At 41.0% G+C, this 25749-nt stretch overlaps 1 protein-coding gene across 2 annotated transcripts in view; it reads left to right on the forward strand.

The window, feature by feature from the left end:
- The window catches only part of olfm2a (olfactomedin 2a), a 54119-nt gene that overhangs the window by 2967 nt on the left and 25403 nt on the right, over nt 1–25749 (forward strand). The window contains exon 1 of one of the 2 annotated variants that reach the window (XM_089019035.1): nt 21584–21895. The exons of the other annotated variant lie outside the window; for it this stretch is intronic. Within the exon in view, the coding sequence (XP_088875161.1) occupies nt 21752–21895 (144 nt within the window). The 5' untranslated portion in view covers nt 21584–21751. Of the gene's footprint in view, nt 1–21583; nt 21896–25749 lie in introns of those variants that run through there. 2 annotated transcript variants of the gene reach the window in all.

Raw genomic sequence — 25749 nt, forward strand, 5'->3', positions numbered from 1 at the left:
ATTAGTCTTTAGGCATGAAATGAAAAATAATGGGTCCATTGTAGTATCTGAGGGACAACTGTGACAAGATAAAATAAAGATTCATTCTGATAATTCATTCTATTTAACTCATTCGCCGCCAATCCCAAATTTGCAAGAATCCAAACAAGGGCGTGTTAAATCCTACAGGACCCTCCGCACCCTGCCCACCACCTTTTCCAGCTACTTCCCTTAGGCAGGCGCTACCGATCCATGCGCACCAAATCCAGCAGACATTTAAACAGCTTCTTCCCCCAACCCATGAACTCTTTAAACGCTAACCCAAATAGAACTGTATAGTGCCTCTTTGCAATTTTTTGATGGTGATACTAGTGCAGCGTATTCAACTGGAAACAAATTCCTTGTGTGTTCTACATACTTGGCAATAAAGATGATTCTGATTCTGATTTATTCGGGAATTGAAAAGTGTGACGTGGCGCGCCATTCCCGAATGTGTTTCCGCAACCATCACGTTAGTTTATAATGTGAAACACCATATAACCACGTGAGGCTAACAATTAGCATAGTCTTAGCACTTTTCTCTACTCATTCACTGCCATTCACAAATTTATTCGGGAATTGAAAATATGACATCGAGCGCCATTCCCGAATTTTTTAGGGTTTTGATTTTTCTTTCAGGGGTGCCGATAAAGTGCTGATCAGACCTCTGGAAATGTTTTTCCATTCCATAAGAGGGCAGCATTTGCCTTTTTTCAATTTTAGCACTTTGTTACAGCTTCAGCCGTTGTTAAAGCGCTATAAAAATCAATATGTATCGTATAGTATTTTGTACAGCCGCCCCTATTTCAAGCTTCGATAACTCCAGACCCATATAACTTGGGAATTAACTCTTTCTATCTAATGAAAAAAGATAGTCTGCGTTTTTTACGCAGAATTGAATGTTTATGTGGTCCAAAAACTCAATATTCTGAGTCCTGGAATTTGAGTGAAAATGACAAAAACCCTGGCACTGGAGTGGACGCATTTTTTCACACCGTCTGGCAGTGAATGAGTTAATTAGTTAATTAATATAAGAAATAACCCACATGTGAGTAGCCATCACTCTGAGGGTTAATCATACTTACTTTTTTTTTTAAAATGAAGAAGACAAACAAAGGAAGCGCTAATGACTCACAGTTATACATACTACCACCCACCCGGCCTCTCTTGAGACAGTTCATAATATAAATGGCCTTAAGGGACAATTTGTTTTAAATGGCCGCATTAATTATTCAAACAGCTGAATGGAAATCCATAGCCCCCCCCCCCCCAGTCTTCGGGGGCCAACTGCACTGAAATAATAAAGAATTGATACCTTCCCGCGCATGCGGGGGAACGACGCTCCCCTAGTCTCGACGTAATGGCGCCCATATAACTCCATATTTTCTGGTGACGTTCCAAATGAAATATTTGGCGTGGTTTAACGAGACAGATGCAATTTGACATTTATGTTTGCTAACAGGCGCAGATACTGAGCAGATAATGTATTTACATGATTTATGTAGCCGACAGGGCACAGCAGCTCAGTTTTAAGCTACTGCGGTCAAAACGGGACCGTCAGGTGACAATGCATCGGCAAAGCGAAGGTTAAAAATGGCAGCTTGTGATTGCTGTGGATGCTTGGCGAGTGCAGCTGAGAAAGTAAAACGGGCTCTGTAAACCTGCGAGTATTTAAAATTTCTGGAATAAAGTAACCTATTGTTTAAACAGGAGTGCATATTAATGACCATTTACGTGAAATTGGCTCAATAAACGCTCATTCTGTATTCTAGTTTCCCTTTGCAGACTATTGTAAAAAAAAATGGCGGACCGTCAACGCCTACAAAGCCTTCTCTGCTGGCCTAAAAATATCTGAATCACAGACTCGTGTGAATTATATTTTGTCCATGAATTCTTATTAAATAATTCCAAATTGTCTTTCAGCTTCATGTCATTATTTTTCCCCAGTTGCGCTGCTTCCAGACGTGTGTTTTCGTATTTAAGCATTTAACCAATCACATTTCAGCCATCAGGGTCAAAAATCTACCTGGACGCCTTCACAATCAGTTCTGCAGGCCCTGGAGCATAAAAATCAATGTCGATGAAACTGTTGATTTAACCAATCAGAGTTCCAGTTGGCAACCCAAGGCCTGCTCAAAGGCGCTAGCAATATCAGAGTTCTCGCAAATTATGATTGGCTAGTCAGATGATTGTGAAAACTGCTCTGATCACAAGCCGCTAGTGACAAGAGCATACTGGCCAGAGCTAGCACACTGTATCAATAGCGAGTTAAATAAGCAAATATATTGTTGTGTTGATTTATTATCAATTTTGTCAACCTACAATGGCTGAAGGACAAGAAGAAATGCATTTCGTTGGAGATTTACTGTTACAACCATATTTATGACGGACTCTAATGGACTTGTAGTAAATCACACCACATTTTTTTTCAGTCTGGATTGATTCCGACATAGCACTACTGAAGGCCTAGCGATGAATCCACGGTCCGCCACTGGAAATACATACATACAAGTCGCATCGGATTATAAAGTGTGCTGTCACCTAATGACAAAATGGTACGCTTCTAGGTGCGCCTTATAATGCGGAAAATACCACATTTTCAACGCTCAATGGCTTGATAATTAAGCACACCCATTTGCATGCTTACCCACACACAAAAAAAAATCACCAACCACCAGTGAAAAGTTCAAAAGCAATGACACTGATGTAAAAAATGCTACGTCGGCACCTGAGGACCGCGAGCGCAAACACAGAATCGTCCGTTATAGCGAGGCAGGGCAAACAGCTGCGTGGGCTCACATCCAATATCGACATCTGTGATGAATCCGCAGGCTTCGGTGCTGAACTTTCGGATAAAAATTGCCATCTGCTAATTAACCAAGTTAAGTCCGAGTGGCAACAATGCAACTCCACACACATGTGTGTGCATAAAAATCTCCCAAAGTCTTTAAACGCACGTTCGGCTCAAACAATGTCCTTTAAAAGGTCTGCGAGGAAACAAACCCGATTATTGATGTTGTACACAAATGTGACCTTCCCTCACCGTTGCAGTCTTTCATGATGACTAAATAAGCCACATGCGCTTTGGCCTCATATTCTCATGTTACGCGAGCACCCGGCTGTCAAGTGTAAGGTCGGGTGAGATAAATAGGATCCTTATAACACATTCCAAAGCTCCCCCCCGAACCCCTCCTCACATGCTCCCTCTTCCCTCCGTACCGCTACGTGCCGGGAGGGCCGCACGACTCTCCCAGAGGTTCACATCTGCGACTCTTAAGCCGGAGTGACATCCCTCTCGGACAAACACGCCGACCGAGGAAGCGCAGGCGCAAACAGACCCTCACTGCCTTCCGCTCGCAAACTTGTAAGGATTTTGCCGATGGGCTCGGAGTCAAAGAGCAAAGCGACACATGCAAAGAATACCGGCGGATGGCAACAGGAAGGGAAAAGTGGAGGTGAGCAGATGAGCAAGCGTGGCTGGCATTAGTCAGTCTTTGTCACTAATGTCAAGAAGTGCTACTCTTGTCAAACAGAGTCTATCGTAGGTCCGAGAAACGTGAATACTGTAAACCAAGTGTGTGAAAGTCAAGGAATGGGGGCCTAATCTCGCCCACCACATCATTTTATTCGGCCCGCGAAAGCAAATCAAGCAGGTCAAGTGACATGATGCTTGCTAAAGGCAAAACCAAAAGTTCAAATTGGCGTACGTAAATCATAATAACAGTAATTTTTCTTGACTTCAGATTTGAAAACTCGGTATTCATGAATTTGTTGTGTGTTCTGTATGTAATTACTGAAGGAGATGAAACATTGTCATGGTTTCCCCAAATTCATAACGGCGCTCGAGAGGAAACCGAAACTACAACATGGCCCTCGGCAAAAAAAAATGATGCACCCCTGCTGTAAACGGATGTAACAGAGAAGCTGGTCATTTTTCAAAATGAAAAAAACCCTTCAGATTCAATAAATAAATAAATAGCTAGATAACTATCTAGGAAGCTAACTAGCTAGATAACTATCTAGAAAGCTAGATAACTATATAGAAAGCTAGCTAGCTAGCTAGATAACCATCTGGAAAGCTAGATAGCTAGATAACCATCTGGAAAGCTAGTTAGCAAGATAACCATCTGGAAAGCTAGCTAGCTAGATGACCATCTTGAAAGCTAGCTAGCTAGATAACCATCGAGAAAGCTAGCTAGCTAGATAACCATCGATAAGGCTAGCTAGGCTAGATAACCATCTAGAAAGCTAGCAAGCTAGGTAACCATCTAGAAAGCTAGCCAGATAAATATCTAGAAGGCTAGCGAGATAAATATCTAGAAAGCTAGCCAGATAAATATATAGAAAGCTAGCCAGATAGAAAGCTAAATAGCTAGCTAGCTAAATAAGTAAATAAATAAAATAGAAGGAACGCAAGTTAATCTTTCTGCGCGGTCCGGTACCAAATAATCCGTGGATCGGTAGCGGTCCACGGGCCAGTAGTTGGAGACCGCTGTTCAAGAAGGACAAATCTACAGGAGGCCGGCAAACAAAAACGGTTGTCTAAGCTCGATAAAAGCTTCTTCGCTTTGTAATTTTTACAGTTCCTTCAGGACCAATTATGGCAGAGGCAACACATTGCCTGCGAAGGTCTTTGAGCATTTGAAACGTCGTAAAAAGTAGCCCCGCGGAAAAAACGCAGTTTGATCCCATCAATACAGCCACTCCTTTTTTTCTGCGTTACTTTTTTGGGGGGCCATTGCAGCATGCGGCAGCTCCTTACCAGACTTGAATGCGACCTTGCCTCCCCCCCCCGCACCATGAATCTTTTATGAGCCTTAGCCATGTAGGTTTCTGACTAGGAGATTGGAATATAAATACGCTTGTTGTGCCCGCAGCTCTTATTATACGTCCACACAAAAGGCTCGGCGAGATTGTTGCTAATTGAGCGTCGCACTTTTATCAGTCGACAATGTAACGCGGAGCGCCGGATAGAACGAGACGTTGTTTCTACCTGTTTGATCTTGCACGCAAGTGAGAGTCTTTTTTATTTTTTTATTTATTCCCCCCCCCCCCCCCCCCTTCACATGCGGAACTCACTCAATGGCAGATTTAACACTTCAGAATTGATTAGCTTTTACTCCGCCATCTTTTCTGACCGTTGTATGAAACGTCGTAACTAAATGGGGATTGATAAGCAAGTCCTGCTTCCCTGAAAAATGGCCGTCGCCTTCAAATTCTATGATCCATGCCGCTATTATCCCACAGAAATACTCCCGTTCGCCGCCATCAATGCGACAGCTGTCCTCCCCGTTTCAAACACACACACCAGCAGCGCTTTTGATTCCGGGCTAATGAGAGATGAGAGCTCAGCGCCATGGCGGAAGCCGGCTGGTGAGAGGAGGGATTTAATCAATGTGTTTCCGCACGATACTGTCAAAACCGTGCGACGGGGCGGTTGACGAGGTGACGTCGGGCCTTTTTAGGACAACCGACACCATTTTTTTGTTTCCTAACTGACATCAGAAAAACGTTTTATAGCCTCTAAAATACCCAAAACACGAAGGCTGATATTTTTAGTCAAATGCAAAACACCAATAAAAATGACTTAAAGTGTCCCAAAACTGCTTCAAAATGACCTCGGAAATGCCGAGTTTCAGAAGGCCTCCAGACACAAAACAATGGCTTCAGAGAGATCAGATTCTAGGAAGATGCTTTCTTGTTACTCATCCAGTTATTAATATGATTCAAATCGTTCTGAAGAGGAAAGCATAAATGTTTGCAATCGATTAAAGAAGTTCTTCCATATCAATTTGAGCCATCTGGACTGCAATGTAGCTCCCAGAAAATGCACAAGATGGCGCCCAAGCTCCGTTGGAAATGGGCTGATTTGTCTGCTGAGAATTTGTGGCAACTAGTATCAAATAGTAGTGTAACACCATGGTGTTATTTATGTGTTTTCCTTCTAATTTCGCCTTCAACACGGATCAACACAAAGTTTTCAGACCAAACAAATTACCCAAAATGCATTGTTGGTCACTTTCTCGGTCAGGGGCGTTCCTGACGTGACGTCACGTAGGGAATCGTCACCAACTCGAAAACAAGACTTCCCGAATATTCAGCGCAAGTCTTAAAATGTAAAATATAGCTATATGCAATGGAATCTTTGTAAAATACGCTCAGTAGAAGTCATTTCAAGTGATCTTACAAATTATGGACACAACTTGTCCAGTGGCGTCGGTTGTCCTTTAAAAATACAAAATATAGCACTGAAGCAACTTATGAACAAATTCACCTTACAAACGAACGTTCATAACCTATCTCGTTCGTAAATTGGGGAGCGTCTGTACTATTCTGATAATGGAACACCTCCAGAAGTTCCACAAGTTGAACTAACAAATGCATGCAGGCTGTGAATTATCAAAAGATGGCCGCATTGGTCATTGGCGGCTAGCACAAAGGGCGTTTGACAGCGTTAGTCATAGCGTAGTCAATGAGTGGCGCCTCGAAAATGAAAAAGTGGAATTGGTGGCAAGGAAAATGAGACTACACGCAGGGTTGGAGGGAGAAGTGCCCCCCCCACTGTCATATCTTCCATCCTCAATCGAAGGCGTCATTATGATCAGAAGCATGTTATTTCGTTGCTCTTTCTGTTCAACCAGCAGCAGACAACTTTTCTTGAAAAATGTGTCCACTCCAGTGCCAGGGTTTTTGTCATTTTCACTTCAATTGCAGGACATACAAAATATTGAGTTTTAGGACTACATACATACATCAACATTCAATGCAGCATAAGAAACCTGAGACTTTTTTCCCTCAGAAAAAAGGGTTAATTCCTAAATTATATGAGTGTGCAGTTATCTGAGCTTGAAATGAGGGTGTCTGTCGAAAATACAATGCAATACGTACATATTGATTTATATAGCGCTTTAACAACAGCTTCTTTATTTCGAGCTTACTTGGTTGCAGAGTTATCTGCATTGAAAGTGGGGGTGGCTGTACAAAATCAAATGCTGCCCCCTCGTGAGAGGGAAAAACATTGCCGGAGGTCTGTGCGAAGCTTGATCCGCACCCCACCCGCAAGAAAAGCCAAAACCTGAACAAATTTGGGAATGGCACTCCACGTCATTTTTTTCAATTCCTTCGTCATTTTTTTCAATTCCCCTTTTTCAAATGAATCAACCACCACGTCGTCTGTAGGTACCCTGGAGAAAGCATTTAACCAAGTATGGTGCATCGTAAAGCCCCATAACACAGATACAGTGATACCTTGGCTTACGAACTTAATTGGTTCGCAGACAGAGTGTGTAAGGCGAAAAGTGTGTATCCCAAAAATTAATTTCCCATAGTAAACCATTAAAATGAGAATAATCCGTTCCCAGGTCCCCATAAAACATAACTTTCTACTTTCTAATTTTCTAAGCCTTAAAACTACACAAAATATACCTTATTTTATGTATAATAAATGTGCTATGGTATTATAATTAAAGAAATAAACGTAACCTTCTTTCACCATGTTGAGGAATGATCCGTTGTAGGTGCTTTCTCTGTGATAATTTTATCTAGTTCCTCATCAATTGTGTTCTGTTTTGCTGGGTGGATAGCTTTTTGCATCAAGTGTACAGATGGCTTGTGCAGGTTATTTGTGGAGCTTGATTGATGGGACATTTTAACCTTACAGTCTACACTCTGCCGTTGAACTATCAAAGTTAAAACTCTCTCACTGTCGTCTGCCTGTCTTTAATGTTTAAACCACCCCCCCTCACTGCTGCGTTCTTGACCAATCACGTGGCTTTAACTGAAGACTGGGGGTGGGGAATAGAGGACAAAAACAGTCGGCTGCCACTTTGTTGTTAGAAGAACAGGCTCGTTCGTGAACGACACATCACTCATTGACAGCTCCGTGTCCGAAAAAAGTTCATATACCAAGGTAAAGTTCGTATGCCAAGGTAAAATTTTCATAAATGTAACGTTCGTCAACCGAAACGTTCGTAAGCCAAGGGGTTCGTAAACCGAGGTATCATTGTATAGGGTGAAAAAATTGCCTGATTTATTAGTTGCCTGATTTATTTCCTGGGCACATTTGGCTTTTTCTACATGCATCTTGCATCATCTCGCCAATCTAACGCCATCAAAGCGACGTGATCATGTCCGACTTTGCTGGACGATCTCACACGGTGATCCATGCCATCTTTCTAAAGCGAAGATCTTAGTGCCTGAGCCACGCTTAATGGGGATGTGATGAATAGGTGCTATTCAGGAAAGGGTCTCGCTTCTCTTTTAAGCTTTGGCGCCTCGGGCTGCAGGGGAGCTCTCGGGCTCGTCGCTCGGGTTGAATGCCATGATGGAAGAGCATCGGAGAGGAAAGCCTTCTTCCTGACGTATTCAATCACGCTGTGACTTCTGGGTCGGCCATTACACAGAGGTCATGTGAATAGGTCTGCGAGCGACTCAATATTAGTCCTTTTTTACAGAGGATAAAGAAAATAGGCCCGTCAATATTGTTATGGAACTGCCACACTTCGCTAGCTTGGCCGCTTCTGTCTTGAGCAACACCAATTCGCTAGCTAGCTATGCCTACACCCCTAAAACACATCTTCTTTTAGGATAATTCACGAGCTTGGCCGCTTTGACTGCTTCTGTCTTGAGCAATGGCTGTTAGTTAGGTAGCTAGCTATGCCTTCACCCATAAAACGCATCTTCCTTTAGGATAGTGTGCTAGCTTGGTCGCTTCTGTCTTGAGAAACGGCAGTTAGTTAGCTAGCTTGCTATGCCTACACCCCTAAAATGCATCTTCCTTTAGGATAGTGTACTTGCTTGGCCGCTTCTGTCTTGAGCAACACCAATTAGCTAGCTAGCTATGCCTACACCCCTAAAACACATCTTCTTTTAAGATAATTCACGAGCTTGGCCGCTTTGACTGCTTCTGTCTTGAGCAATGGCTGTTAGTTAGGTAGCTAGCTATGCCTTCACCCATAAAACGCATCTTTCTTTAGGATTGTGTGCTCGCTTGGTCGCTTCTGTCTTGAGAAACGGCAGTTAGTTAGCTAGCTAACTATGCCTACACCCCTAAAGCACATCTTTCTTTAGGATTGTGTGCTAGCTTGGCCGCTTCTGTCTGTAGCAACACCAATTAGCTAACTAGCTAGCTATGCCTACACCCCTAAAACGCATCTTCCTTTAGGATAGTGTACTTGCTTGGCTGCTTCTGTCTTGAGCAACACCAATTAGCTAGCTAAGTATGTCTACACCCTTAAAATGCATATTGCTTTAGGATAGTTTGCTAGCTTGGCCGCTTCTATCTTGAGCAACACCCGTTAGTTATCTATCTAGCTATGCCTACACCCCTAAAACGCAACTTCCTTTAGGATTGTGCGCTAGCTTGGCCACTTCTGTCTTGAACAACAGCAGTTAGTTAGCTAACTAGCTATGCCTACACCCCTAAACAGCATCTACCATTAGGATAGTTTGCTAGCTTGGTCGCTTCTGTCTTGAGCAACACCAGTTAAGTAGCTAGCTAGCTATGCCTACACCCCTGAAACGCATATTCCTTATATTATTGCAAATTTCGTCCCCAGATGTCAGTTATCCGCCATGTTTAAAAAATGAAAAAAGCAAAAAAAAAAACATGTTGGTCTGTTGTCTGTATTGTAAATGAATCTTGTCACCCAAAGTTAAATTTGACCAGTTGATGGATTGTCATATTCCGCGAGTTAGTTACAAGGAATGCAGATTTTTCAACGTCTCGATGAGTATCGTTCACATTTCCATTTAAAGTCTGGGTAACAGGATGTGTTGGCTTGGAAATCTCATTAGTTCTTGTCAGTCTAATTCCCCCTCGCTTTGAGTTTGAATCTCGGTTTGAAGGCGTCCTTGTCCTTATTTTTAGGAGAGTCCATCAGGCGCAAGTCAACAATCACAAGTCCCTGGAGGGAGCAACATTGTGCTTAGGGGCAGGGTAGAGGGGTGAGGGGGCGTGGGGGTAGGGGGGTCCGTTTCTACCTGAAAGACTGAAAATGAAAAATAGCTAAAGGAGACTGCTGCATGGGGATGAATCGCATTTCCCACTCCCTCCTTTGTGGACGGAATATTAATGTCAGCAATGGCCTTTGTTTGTACCTCCCAGGCTACGCTTCGGAGTAATTGGTGCTCAGAATGAAGAGTCACATTTTGCATCACATTGTTCATTTTACAGCCTTTTACTCCGCCGGAATATCACCTCCGCCCGATGACGCCACGCGACCCCCATATGGCAACTCAATGGCCGATCCCTTTGGGATATGGCGCCATCTCCTCACTCTACGTGCGCTTATTATCATTCTCGCCTCACAATCACTTCTCATTTTATGTGCCGCTAACACGTTTGGATATTTTCCTGTTCTCTATGCTGTTGCTGAATAGATTTGTGGCATTTCTCAGTGGAAAATTGGAGTTGAACTTTACGAACACATGCATCAGACAGTGCGCTTTGATCCATATTGGCTTTCACAAAATTCAGACAAAATTGTCTGATGAATCTGATTACTCATCTCATTAAAGATCCCGTAATGTGAACTTAAAAATTAGTTTTAATAATGCATTGCGCATGTTTGAAAAGTATTGCTGTAAATGGGAAAATACTAAAAACTACATAATCAGTATGGTACTCATTGGCATTGATAAAGCGTTTGGTTGCTTTGTGACACACTTTTACATCTGACGTGACTCTCGCAGTTAGTTAGTAAGCTAGCTGGCTACAGTATGCCTACACCCCTAAACAGCATCTACCATTAGGATAGTTTGCTAGCTTGGCCGCTTCTGTCTTGAGCAACACCAATTAGCTAGCTAGCTATGCCTACACCCCTAAAACGCATCTTCTTTTAGGATAATTTGCTAGCTTGACCGCTTCTGTCTTGAGCAACACCACTTAGTTAGCTAGCTAGCTATACCTACACCCTTAAAACACATATTCCTTTAGGATAGTTTGCTAGCTTGGCCGCTTCTGTCTTGAGCAACACCAATTAGCTGGCTAGCTAGCTATGCCTACACTCCTTAAACGCATCTTCCATTAGGATAGTTTGGGAGCTTGGCTGCTTCCATCTTGAGCAAGACCAGTTAGTTATCTAGCTAACTATACCTGCACCCTGAAAAAGTATCTTTCTTTAGGATACTTTGCTAGCTTGGCTGTGTCTATCTTGAGCAACTCCAATTAGCTAGCTAGCTATACCTACACCCTTAAAACACATATTCCTTTAGGATAGTTTGGCCGCTTCTGTCTTGAGCAACATCAGTTAGTTAGCTAGCTAGCTATACCTACACCCTGAAAATGTATCTTTCTTTAGGAAAATATGCTAGCTTGCCCGTTTCTGTCTAGCAGACAAATATAGAAGGAAGGGTTTTTAATTTCGAAATGTTCCCTTAGCTTTTTATTATCGCTTTTCATGATTGCGGAAATCAATAAAATATTAAGGAAGCGGAACACAACATGAACCAATCTATTAATTGATCATTCATATTCCGGCACATTCAAACGGACGCCGTCTGAACATATTTTCTATCTTCAGCATCAGCCAAGACCTTTATCAAATCCAATACTTTTAATTTTTTTTTTTCATTTTTGTCAAATGTCAAGGATGAAAGATTAAAACAAATAAAGCACACACATCTACACACACTGTGGTAAGCTCATTTGTTTGTTGTTCATATTTGCGTTTAACTGGGTCCGGCTGGCTGAAACATTCAGTTAGAGGTCGTTTCAGGACTTTTTGCGAATGCACAATACGCCCCGTGAAGCACTAATAATGTCTCCCTAATTAAATGTCACAGTTTCTCTGCACGTTAATGACCTTGAGATAGCGGATACAAATGGAGGTCTCAGTTGTCACAAAGAAGCCAGGCTGGAGACCGCAGGCTTGATTGTGCGCCTTCATGACTGACACACAATCCAGTGCGCATCGCCGATGGGTTCTGCTCTTCAGCCAGATTGAAATGTTTTGTTTTGCCGCCCTTCACAAAAGTACGCAGCAAACTCACAGTCGCCCCTCAGTGTAATTGGCAGCATCTCAGCAGTCTGTTTGGTTGTTGCATACGTAGCAGAAAAGCCCTTCATCACCTCAGGCCTTTCATATGCATCACTGATAAGTCTCTCTCGCATTTTGCTTTCATTTGTTCACCGCTTCTCCTGAATATCAATATCTTTGGAAACTTTTTTTGTGGACATCTGGGCAGAACTCGTTGATTAATGTTATTTTTTTAATATACTTAAGTAACGTCGGTTGTCGGGAATGAACAAAACGGGAATGTTCCTCAAATACACAATAGCCGATTGCTCCTTTTGTCCACTGCATGGGACAATCATCTGAATGATGGACGTCAGGCTTCCTGATTGAGCAGTTGAATAGTCAGCCATTCGCTCCAAATATTCAGGAGTTTTCTATGCGCTATGGATTGCAATGAAGGGAGTAATCAAGTCCGCCTCAAGTCTGCCTCGAAATCGAAGCTTTTGATCTAATGTAAATATGTATTACGAAAAGTGGTTGATGTTCTCATTCACTGTCAGACAGGTGGAAAAAAAGTGTCCACTCCAGTGCCAGGGTTTTTGTCATTGTCACTCAAATTCCAGGACTCACAGAATATTGAGTTCAAGGATTACATAAACATTCAATTCTCTTGTTTTGTCAAAAAAAGAGTAAATTCCTAAGTGATATGGGTCTGGAGTTATATGAGCTTGAAATAAGGGTGACTGTCCAAAAAACAATACAATACAATACAATACATACATATTGGTTTATATAGCGCTTTAACAACAGCTGAAACTGGAACAAAGCGCTAATATGGAAAAAAAGGAAATGCTGGCGACCCCTGAAGGGAAAAGCCGAAAGGAAAAGAAGAAGAAGCTGTCCCCTTGTGGAAGGAAAAAAAAACGTTGCCAGTGGTCATGGCCATCACTTTATCGGCACCCAAATAAGACAAAAACCAAACCAATTCCGGAATGGCACTTCATGTCATATTTTTATGTCCTCATTTCAATTTCAGATAACTCCAGACCCATATAACTTAGGAATGAACTATTTCTTCTGATGAAAGAAGAGAGTCTAAGGTTTTTAACGCTGTATTGAATTTTTATGTAATACTACTACTACTACTACTACTATTAATACTACTACTACTACTACTACTAATAATAATAATAATAATAATACATTTCAGTTCTAAGCGCATTTCAAAACTCTCAAGGTCACTCTACAGTCACAGGATAAGTTTTTCTGCGGGTGAGCAGCACCAGCCACACGCACCAGCGTTCACTCAACCCGGAATAACTTAAATAGATAGAAAGCTAGCTAGCTAATGGATAGGTAATAGATAGACAGCTAGACAGCTAACAGCCAGCCTAATAGATAGCCAGATAGTCAACAGCCAGAGAACTAGACAGCTAATAGCTAGCCAGCTAGATAGACAACAGATAGCCATCCTAAAACTCAATATTCTGTGGGTCCTGGAATTCAAGTGACAATGACAAAAACCCTGGCAGTGGAGTGGACACATTTTCGCACATGTCTGGCAGTGAATGAGTTAAAGGACAACCGACATCTTTTTTTTTTTGTTTCCTAACTGACATCAGAAAAACGTTTTATAGCATCTAAAATACCCAAGAAATTGCAGGCTGACATTTTTAGTCAAATGCAAAACACCCAAAAAATGACTTAAAGTGTCCCAAAAATGCCACAAAATGAGCTAGGATCCGGGCAGATTCAGAAAGTCCCGCCCCCTTGTTCGTGACATCACTATTGGTCAAACACTGCCTTGCTCCAGAATCAAAACAATGGCTTCAGAGAGTTCATATTCGGAGAAGATGCTTTCTTGTTACACATCCAGTTATGAATATGATTCAAGTAGTTCTGAAGAGGAAAGCATAAATGTTTGCAATCCATTAAAGAAGACCTTCCGGATCATTTTGAGGTAGCTGGAGTCCAATGTAGCATCCCAGAAAATGCACAAGATGGCGCCCAAGCTCCGTTGGAAATGGGCTGATTTGTCTGCTGGAAATTTGTGTCAACTAGTATCAAATAGTAGTCTTGGTGCAACACACATCGATTCACCATCGCATTATTTATGTATTGTCCTTGTAATTTCGCCATCAACAAGAAGTTTTCAGACCAAACAAAGTACCCAAAATGCATTGTGTGTCACTTTCTCGGTTAGGGGCGTTCCCTCCGTGACGTCACGTAGGGGATCGTCATCAACTCAAAAACAACACTTCCTGAATATTCAGCGCCAGTCTTACAATATAAAATACAGCTATATGCCGTGGAATCTCTGTAAAATACGGCCAGTAGAAGTCATTTGAAGTGATTTTACAAATTATGGACACAATTTGTCTGGATGCGTCGGTTGTCCTTTAAGGGCTATTCATTGATTGTCGTCAGTGCAATCTTTCCTCTATTTTCCAGCCTCAATGGGACACATCGCATGTGATTATTCACATTACATATTCACATACTCATTTCAGTGACACACGCTCACCGACTGTATTGATCAACCACCTCTGCTTACTCGCTCTTATCAGCTATTATTAGACTTAGACGCTATTGAGTTTGTGCCATTCACGCTGCTTTGCTCAAAGCGACGACCCTCCGAAACCTCGTCTCACTTTCACACATCACAAAGAGTCACGCGCGACGATGTGTGAGGCTGCGGCTGACATTTCGGCGCTGTTGTATGGATCGTGTGGATCAAACGTTTAGTTCAGCGCAATGATGCGTGTATATTCGTCGCTTCGTTGTAAAGTCGACCGATTCATCACAACTTAGTTTGAAGCCACCCGAAAATATTGGAACAGACGTGATTCAATGAATTTAACACATTCACTGCCATTCCCTAATTTATTCGGGAATTGAAAAGCATGACGTGGTTTTCTTGCGGGGTGTGCCGATAAAGTGCTGGACAGACCTCTGGCAATGTTTTTCCCCTCTCACAAGGGGGAAGAATTTGCCTTTGGTCCATGTTAGCGCTCTGTTACAGCTTCAGTTGTTGTTAAAGCACCATATACAGTAAATCACTATATGTGTACAGCCGCCCCCATTTCAAACTCAGATAACTCCAGACCCATGTAACTTAGCAGTTAACAATTTTTTTCCTGATGCAAGAAGGGAGTCTAAGATTTCTTATGCTGAATTGAATATTTATGTCATCCTAAAACTCAATATTCTGTGGGTCTTGCAATTTGAGTGAAAATGACAAAAACCTTGGATCTGGAGTGGACACATTTTTGCACATTGTCTGGCAGTGAATGAGTTAAAAGTGAATTGACTTTTAATAATGGGTCGCATAACAATTGTATCAAGACTGCCACCCGCTGACTTCAATAACTTCTAACTACTAACTGTCTAGTTTAAGGACAGCGTCATGTTTTTAATGAATATTTTGTCAATTCATGGTTAAGGTTCCCGTTACATCATAAATTATGACAGTCGAGCTAGCTATCAAGCTACCTATATAGCTATCTATTTTCTATCTGTTAGTTACATATTAGCTCGCTATTAGCTATCTATTGGCGGTCTAGCTGCCTGGCTAGCTATCTAGCTGGCTATCTATTAACTATCTTATGGTGGTCTAGCTGGCTGGCTAGCTATCTAGCTGGCTATCTATTAGCTATCGAATAGCTAGCTAGCTTTCTATCTATTTGAGTAACTTCCGGGTTGAGTGAACGCTGGCACGTATGGCTGCCGCTGCTCACCCACAGAAAAAATTATCCCGTGACTCTAAGGTGACCTTGAGAGTTTTGAAAGGCGCTTAGAAATCAAATGTATAATAATAATAATAATAATAATAATAATAATAATAATAATAATAATAGCTCATGTATTTTGTTTTTCTACTTTCATTCCTTTCATCACTTTGCTGCTGTGAAATGTAAATTTCTCCACTGTGAGACTAATAAAGGCATATCCAATCCAATCCAATCCAATCCAATCCAATAATAATAATAATTTGTATTATATTATAATAATAATTTGTATTATTATTATTATTATTAGCTATCTGTTAGATAGCTAGCTAGCTTTCTATCTATTTAAGTTACTTCCGGTTTGAGTGAACGCTGCCGCATGTGGCTGCCCACAGAAAAAAAATATCCAGTGACTGTAAAGTGACCTTGAGAGTTTGTATTATTATTATTATTATTATTATTATTATTATTATTCACTTTTCCAGGCCTTTACTACAGCCTCTTTCAGTTCTTTTTGGTTTCTTGGAGTTTCTTACTTCACTCTCCTTTTCAGGATGTGAGATTAAGGCTCCATTGGGTGACCTGATTAAGTCCTTTTTTTGTGTGTCAGATTTTTATTTGGGGGTCCCTTCAGGGGTTCCTTTTTTTTCCATATTAGCGCCGTGAGTGTTTTTTGCTATGCAGTTTGTCACAACCGGGTTGTCATGCTGGATTTTGGAGCTTGCGGTACTCCACTGCCCTCCGCGGGTGTGCAACGAGTGCTGCCGTTGCTGCATATTTTCATCATTCGGTCTGTATTAAAAATGCCCTTTATAGTTACCGCAAGCCTAAAGCATCCTGCAACGTCTCTAATTTTCCTGCGCTCATTGTTATGAGCCCCGTGAGGCACAATTAACTCATCCACTGCCAGATATGTGCAAAAATGTGTCCAATCCGGTGCCAGGGTTTTGTCATTGTCACTAATTCCAGGAAACACAAAAGATTGACTTTTAGGACGTCAGAAACATTCAATGCAGCATTAAAAACCTTAGACTCGGTTATCCTTTAAACACAATCAGATGGTCAAACCAGAATACACCAAAAAGCAATTTCTCAGTTTATGCATAGATATTATCCTTCAACATGATTTATAAATGTGCAATTTAAAACAAATATTGTCAATACATTCTTATCATAGCAATCTTATTTATGCAATATTATTCAGTTGCTTTTAAAATCAAATAATGAATGAATATTGAAGTTATTTCTTCAAGGTGACACAAGGAGCTAAAATTCACACAAAGTGAGAACAAAATGTTAAAAAAATAATGGCTGAAGATAGTGGCATCAGAGCGCGCGAAGAATAGAAAATTATTCAAGTTGAACTAAAATGGCTTTGAAAATTCATCCAAAATGCTTGCTAAAGGTTGTCAGATTTCATTAAACAACCCAGCCCACATCGGGAGTTTTTTCTATTTGTAAAGCAATGCCTGTGAAGTTTTAATCTAGCTTCAAATATAGTTTTCATTCTTCCCCCAAAAAAAGCAATTATCTGTATAAATAAAAAATCGAGAGCAGAAAACAAGCAGGGGGAAAATAAAACACAAGAGGGTGAAAATAGCCTCTCTGGCAAGAGGCAAATAATGTGTGAATTATCTCGCGAGCTCCTTTGTGCGAAAATTTCAATTACCTGAAATGGTGATTTTTTTTTCTCTTCTCTTATATTGAATATATTTCTTCTGGCATGCAAAAATGAGGCTCAACACAAAGCCTCCATTCATTTCTGAGTCTCTGCTGCCCTCTAGCGACTAAATATATGCGTACAGAATCAGAAAATAATAATAATAATAATAATAATACACAGATAGAAAGCTAGCTAGCCAGCTAGTAGATAGCTAATTGATAATCAACAGATAGCTACTAGCCACTTGATAACTATATAACTAAAATAGCTAGCTAGCTGCATAGCTAGTTCGCTAATACACTGAATGTTACGAATTAAATAAATAATAATAATAACAATAATAATAAATTTGATTCATAATTCATTCGGCTATCAAAACTCTCAAGGACACTTAACAGTCACAAGATAAGTTTTTCTGTCAGTGAGCAGCGGCAGCCACACGCGCCAGCGTTCACTCAATCCGGAAGTAAATACAAAGCTAGGCATCTAGTAGATAGCTAATAGATAGCTAACAGATTGCTATATAGCTAATAGCTAATAATAATAATAGCTAACAACAATAGCTAATAACAATAGCTAATAATAATAGCTAATAATACCAGCTATTAACAGCTAATAATAATAATAACAGCTAATTATAACAGATAATAATAATAATAATAATAATAATAATACACAGATAGAAAGCTAGCTAACCAGCTAGGAGATAGCTAATAGATAATCAACAGATAGCTACTAGCCATTTGATAACTATATTACTAAAACATAGCTAGCTACATAGCTAGTTAGCTAATACACTGAATGTCATGAATTAAATAATAATAATAATAACAATAATAATACATTTGATTCATAAGCGGCTATCAAAACTCTCAAGGTCACTCTACAGTCACAAGATAAGCTTTTCTGTGGGTGAGCAGCGGCAGCCACACGCACCCACAGAAAAACTTCATCCTGTGATTGTAAAGTGTCCTTGAGAGTTTTGAAAGGCGCTTATAATTGAAAGGTATTATTATTATTTAATAAACAAAACTGTGGGGAGAGCCTGCTACGCCGCGTGTCGCCACACGGGGACGCCATTACATTCTGTCTTCACTTTCAAGCTCAGGTTCGCCTGCAGGTGAGCTAAGGAATGGTGACATTTTTTTGTATTAGCTTTAGGGGGGTTGAAGTGTCTCTTGTCTTGTGACAGGGACAGCCCAAAGGTGCTCATATCACTCACGCAGTGTGACGGGTGGCTGAGGGGTGGCGGTGAAGGGGAACAGAGAATATGTCAGCACAACAGGAGCCAGGAAGTGAGATTACCTGACGTTTTCATTTGCAAGGAGCCTTCCTCCCTGCACCATTAAACTTGCTGCTTCCTGCCAAAAAATGACACCACTGTCGGTGATGTGGTGACGTCCCAATACATTTACAAAACACACACACACACACACACACACACAAATTACAGCCCGGGGGGAGGGGGGCACATGTGCAACCCATCCATTTTGTAGTGACCGGATAGATAGAGGTGAGGTAGACGGGGGCACTCATTATTTCAGGCAATTTTACTGGAGCACACCGAAAATCCATCCATTTGCTTTCAACAGAGTTAACAGCTGCACCTTTCAAAATTCTCAAGGTCACTTTACAGTACCAGGATAAAATTTTTCTGTGGGTGAGCAGCCGCAAACACACGCGCCAGTGTTCATTCAACCTGGAAGTAACTCAAATAGGTAGAAAGCTATCTAGCTAATGGATAGCAAATAAATAGTAAATAGATAGCCAGCTAGCCAACAGCTAGCCAGCTAGACAGCTTAAAGACAGTCAGCTAGACAGATAGCTAGCTAATGGATATAAAATAAATAGTAAATAGATAGCCAGCTAGCCAACAGCTAGCCAGCTTACAGCCAGTCAGCTCGCTAGCTAATGGATAGAAAATAAATAGTAAATAGATAGCCAGATAGCCAACCGCTAGCCAGCTAGACAGCTTACAGCCAGTCAGCTAGATAGCTAATAGCTAGCTAGCTAATGGATAGCAAATAAAGAGCGAAAAGATAGCCAGATAGCCAACAGCGAGCCAGCTTACAGCCAATCAGCTAATGGATAGCAAATAAATAGCGCATAGATAGCCATATAGCTAACAGCTATTCAGCTAACTAGGTTTAGTCACTTAGCATCTATTATTAGCAGGAAAAGTCGGTGCATTTTCTGTTTTTGCACTTTATAATAATAATAATAATAATAATAATCATCATCATAATCATACATTTCATTCATAAGTGCCTTTCAAAACTCTCAAGGTCAATTTTCAGTCACAGGACAATTTTTTTCTGTGGGTGAGCAGCGGCAGCCACACAAGCCAGCGTTCACTCAACCCAGAAGTAACTCACTTAGAGCATCTGGATCTGGTAGCATCATTGAGTATAATCACTGATTATTATTATTATTATTATAATTTCTACACAATCAGGCAATTGTACGAATATCTCGTAATGCATTCATCATTAGTTGACATCATATTCCTCATTTTTACCCCGAGTGACAACATCTCATCGCTGTCACATTCATTCATCCGCCACTGCGCTGCAAGCCAGCTTATCAATTTTACACCACGCGGCAATTGCATCCCCCCAAACACATCAATCTCACATTCATACGTCCTTCAGGCATAAAAAAACAGACGGACGGCGACAAATGAGACGTTACGACGTGAAAGCAGAGTGCCGATGCGAATGTGGAGCTGCCGCGGCTTGGAATTGAGGCGGATTTATGTGGGACAGGAGATGTGAGACACTCTGTTTTCATCAATGGATGCTACAGATTCGTGTTTGCTTTCAACATTTAGCTTGTAGCAAATATGCACAATATCATTCATAGCGTTCCTCGCCATTTGTCAACACGACCTTTCCCTAAATTTGACCGTTGTATTTGATCCGAAATAACCTTGCGCCAATGGGGGAAGTTGAACAGGGAACTCAATCGAATACAAAAATGATACAACATCCAAACATGATACATGATAGCTGTAGTATTACCTGGATATATTTTTGAAATTCCATTCAATCTGTTATCTAGCTATCTACCAAGCTATCTATTTGCTATCTATTTGATATTTTTAAGCGCTCTATAAGCCACATGGCTGGCTGGTTGGCTATCTATTAGCTATCTGGCTAGCAATATAATAACCATCTGGCTATCCATTGGCTATCTGGCTAGCTATCTAATAGCTATCTAATGGCTATCTAATAGCTATCTACTCACTATCTAGCTATCTATTAGCTATCTAGGTAGCTATCTATTAGCTATCTATTAGCTGGATAGCTAGCTTTCTATCTATTTGAGTTACTTCTGGGTTGAGTGAAAGGTGGCGCGTGTGGTTGCCGCTGCTCACCCACAGAAAAACTTATCCTAAGACTGTAAAGTGACCTTGAGAGTTTTGAAAGGCGCTTAGAAATGAAATGTATTATTGTTATTCTTATTCTTATTCTTATTCTTCCACCATGATGTCCCTGATCCACTGGTGAAAAGGACACTTTGATCCTCTTTCATCTAGAACTGCTTCATGTAACAAAGAGGGTACAGAAAGTGCTTAAGATTGAATGACTGTGTATGTCTTTTGTGTTGTCACATTATTTATTTTTTTTTGTTGTTGTTTTGACTTCAACATGGCGTCGCGAAAGTGCCTACCTTTACAGCACTTCCTGTATTTTGTTTATCGACTTCTTTATTTCCTATCCTCTTCCTTTCACGGCTTTGCTGCTGTGAAATGTACATTTCTCCACTGCGAGACGAATAAAGGTAAATGCAATTCAATCCAAAGCAGCGTCTATAGTTGCTACGACGGTTCGCAAGATCGCCAACCACTGGTAAAGCTTTTAAAAGCATCCCACCGCATTGATCCGCTAAAGACGCGAGTCGATGCTGCAGGCCAGTCGCACTTTGGGGAAATGCGGCGCGCGCTTTGATGTCTGCACCTCTAATATGGTCACACAAATACACACAAATACACACATACTCTCACACATCTGGTTATGAGCCATAAAAAGAACTGAGAAATATCAGCGAGAGCCGAATGGGAACGCGAGAGGATATAAGCCGTTTGGGGTGGGGGCAGGGGGAAGGGGATGAGATGTGAAGCAGCCAATGTGCTGTTCGGAATCTCGACAAGGCGAGGAAGGAGGGATGGCGGCTGGTGGGGGGTGGGTTTGAAGCTCAGAATGTCATTCAGAGAGAGGGAGGATTCCTGCATGATGCTGCTCTCCTTTAACAGGTCTCGGCTAAGCGGCGAGACCGAAATCAGCTCCCGCTTGGGTTGAGCACGGGAACCCATCCGGGTTTTGGAGAAGTGTTTTTTTTTTTAAGGGTGGGCCATCCGGGGGTCCCCCCCATAGGAGGTAAATATGAGCGTACCCATGTTAAAGATCGGGGCGGTCCTCAGCACTATGGCTATGGTGACCAACTGGATGTCTCAGACTCTACCGTCTCTTGTGGGACTCAATGGGACAGCCATCTCCAGAGGGGGGACATCCGAAAGGATTGTTAGTGTAGGTATCACTTTTTTTTTTTTTTTTTACGGAGGGGGTTATAAGTAGGAGAAAGTGGAAAGATTTGACTGCCATTTGAATGATGTGATGCGCTGCTAAGTCATATCGGCGGTGGTGGAGGTCGAATGTGCATGCAAGAGCAATTTTTTTAATTTGATTTTATGACTTAAACGATAAACGTGAGAGGCGTCGTTACGGTGCAGCTGTGCATGTCGAGCGCTGGTGGAAAGCAGTTGGAAGGACGTAGCGGTGTTTGGGTGTTTAATGATGTGTGCGTGCACGTCTGTGTAAGTGTGGATGTCTCTGATTTGTGTGCGAAAGGGGTTGATGACATCACGGTGGGACAAAAAATGGTGCTCACGGGGCGGGGGTGGGGGGTTGTTTATGGATGACGATGAGGAAATGATGAAATGCAACTTGGCTTTCGTCATATGGAGCACTTGTGGTGCTGTTCAAGGTTGTTGTTTTTTTATTGCTCGCCTGCAGTTTTTTAGGGGGGGGGTGAGGTAGGGGAGTGAAATATTACTATTTAAAATTGCATTTTTATGTGTAGCTCATTCTCTTGTTTCTATGTATAATTATAGTTTATTTATTGTTTTCTATTTGTGATTGTATTTTATTTATTATAGTACCTATGCTTGTCTGTGATTGTAAAGTGTCATTGAGAGCTTTGAAAGGCACTTAAAATGTAATGTATTATTATTATTATTATGATTATTATTATTATTATTATTATTGATGAAAAGGTTTCTCCAGCCATCATCTGTATTTCTTTGAACTTGTCAGACATTTCGCTTCTTATCCAAGAAGCTTCGTCAGCGAACTAAAGTCTTACTGGTAGTTTCGGCCCTATATATATATATATATATATATATATATATATATATATATATATATATATATATATATATATATATATATATATATATATATATATATATATATATATCCCTACTGTCCAGACGTGGCGATGCCAGACTCTGCTATTATAGGTCCCGGCTCTAATGTTGTGGGGAGCAGAGGACTACTCCCTGCGGCTCCACTGATTGCTCCTATTGTCCTAACTAACGACTGGCCTGATTGCCCTATTTGCTCTGTTATCACCTCATCAGCATTACTAATCCTATGTTGCCTAAGCAGGCTGTTGTACAAACGATCCAAATTGAACCTCACACCACCATATCGGTTTAGTGAAGGATTTAGCTGTTTTATGAAAATCGCTTCTTTTACTCCCCTTTCAAACCATCTATGTTCTTTTGCTAAGATTTTAACCTCACCTCATTGTCATATTATTAATAATAACAATGATAATAATAATAATAGTAATAATAATAATAATAATAATAATAATAATAATAATTATTATTATTATTATTATTATTATTATTATTATTATTTCGTGGAACAGATACTGTACCTGTACCACCGAATTGATCACCCAAAAATGAAAGGGAGCAAATGGTATTAAATTGGATCGGATAGGATTGTATGTACCTTTATTAGTCCCGCAGTAGAGAAATTTACATTGCTATTTTTTACATTTTTACATACATTTACATTTCTCTACTCATTCACTGTCAGACTAGGTGCAAAAATGTGTCTGTCCACTCTCGTGCCAGGGTTTTTGTCATTGTCATTCAAATTCCAGGATCCACAGAATATTGAGTTTTAGGAAGACATAAACAATCAATTCAACGTAAGACACCTTTCATCAGGAAAAAAAAGTTAATTCCTAATTTATATGGGTCTGGAGTTATCTGAGCTTGAAATGGGGGCGGCTGTACATAATACAATAGAATATATACATATTGATTTATAAAGCATGTTAACAAAGGCTGAATCTAGAACAAAGCGCTAATATGGACAAAAAAGGGGAAATTTATGCAGAAATTTCAGTTGTTGTTAAATCAATATGTAGGTATTGTGTTTTGTATAGCCGCCCCCATTTCAAGCACATCTAACTCCATACCCATATAACTTATTAGCAACTAGCATAGTGTTTGCACTATTCTCCTTAACTCATTCACAAATTTATTCGGGAATTGAAAATATGACATAGAGCGCCATTCCCGAATTTGTTCTGGGTTTGTTTTTTTCTTGATTGGGTACAGATCAAGCGCTGGTCAGACCTCTGGCAATGTTTTTCCCTCCCACGAGGGGGCAGCATTTGCCTTTTTTCCATGTTAGTGCTTTGTTCCAGTTTCAGCTATTGTTAAAGCGCTATATAAACCAATATGTACAGTATGTATTGCATTGTATTTTGGACAGCCACCCTCATTTCAAGCTAATATAACTACAGACCCATATAACTTAGGAATTAACTCTTTTTCTGATGAAAGAAGAGAGTCTAGGGTTTCTTACGTTGCATTGAATGTTTACGTAGTCCTAAAACTCAATATTCTGTGGGTCTTGGAAATTGAGTGACAATGACAAAAACCCTGGCACGGGCGTGCCCACAATTTTGCACATCGTCTGGCAGTGAATGAGTGAATATTGTTTTCATTTTTTTCAAGTACAGCGGTTACTCGAGTGCACAGGTTATCATGTTATCGAGTCACAGGGTGCACGGAAAAGGTCAAAGTTGAAAAATTTGAATCACGTCTTGACCATCGATTAACCGCGATAAAAGTGCTCAGCGACTTTGACACAATTTGTTCATTTATATCTCATTAAAATGCACACTTGGAACTTGGCTGCTTTAGCCACACCGTGAGCTGAATTCATTTGTCATTTTTCTGCCATTGCCTGACTGATGAGCTTTCATCCCGAACGCCTTTTTAAATGGCCCAGCGGCCAGAACTGCAAATGCGGCTTTGTGTTCAAATAATGGGAGGGAATTGAACGTCTCCAGAGATGGTGGAAGCCATCTGGATATGAATGACATTGTGCGGGTGCGTGTCTATTATTTTATTTTTTATTTTTTTTTTGTTCAACTGCATATATGTCTTGGTGAAGGTTTTGGGGGGTGGGCGTGATCCATCTGTTTCGAGGAGACTTTCATATTTAACTCATTTGCTACCGATAAAGCTCTGGTAAGACTTCTGGCAATGTTTTTCATTGCCACGAGGAGGCAGCATTTGCCTTTTGTCCATGTTAGCGTTTTGTTACAGCTTCAGCTGTTGTTAAATCAATATGCATGTATAGTGATACCTCGCTTTACGAACCCCTCGGCTTACGTACTTTTCGGTTTACGAACATTACATTTATTTAAAATTTTCTTTGGCATACAAATTATTTTTCGGAGCTTCCACAATGAGTGATGTGTCGTTCTCGAAAGAGCCCGTTCTCCTAACTAGAAAATGGCAGCCAGCTTGTTTTGGTCCTCTATTCCCCACCCCCAGTCATTGGTTAAAGCCACGTGATTGGTCAAGAACGCGGCAGTGAGGGAAGGTGGTTTAAACATTAAAGAGACAGACAGACGACAGAGAGAGCGAGAAAATGTCAGTCGGTGTAAAAATATACATGTTATGAGCAAAGATTTGATTGGGGGGTCGGGGGGGGGGGGGGGGTAAGGAAGGGCTGATATTGTGCCGGTGCCTTTCATCAGTGCTAAATTAAAACCTAGAGGCCGTGTTTGATAGCGCCTTGAATCGTTAGCATACGTGATGGCGGCTAATCCCTCCACCATCCCCCTCCCCCTCCGTCATAAAGAATAAAAAGCCGAACGCCTCATCGGATTTCATCACCATTAACGAGACATTTCCCGTCGTGACTCACGCAAACGCGGTTGGTGCTCTTATCAAAAGGCGACGTAGAAACGCTATTGTGACACCGGAGCGCTAGCTAGCGCTGCCGCTGGCGACCGTACGTCTTCTTCTGGATCCGCGTCCTACATTCCACTCAGCTTGAGTTCA

The sequence above is a fragment of the Hippocampus bargibanti genome, linkage group LG17 (genome assembly GCF_051943395.1).
Source record: "Hippocampus bargibanti isolate YZ-2025 linkage group LG17, ASM5194339v1, whole genome shotgun sequence".
In the NCBI taxonomy this organism is placed as follows: domain Eukaryota; kingdom Metazoa; phylum Chordata; class Actinopteri; order Syngnathiformes; family Syngnathidae; genus Hippocampus; species Hippocampus bargibanti.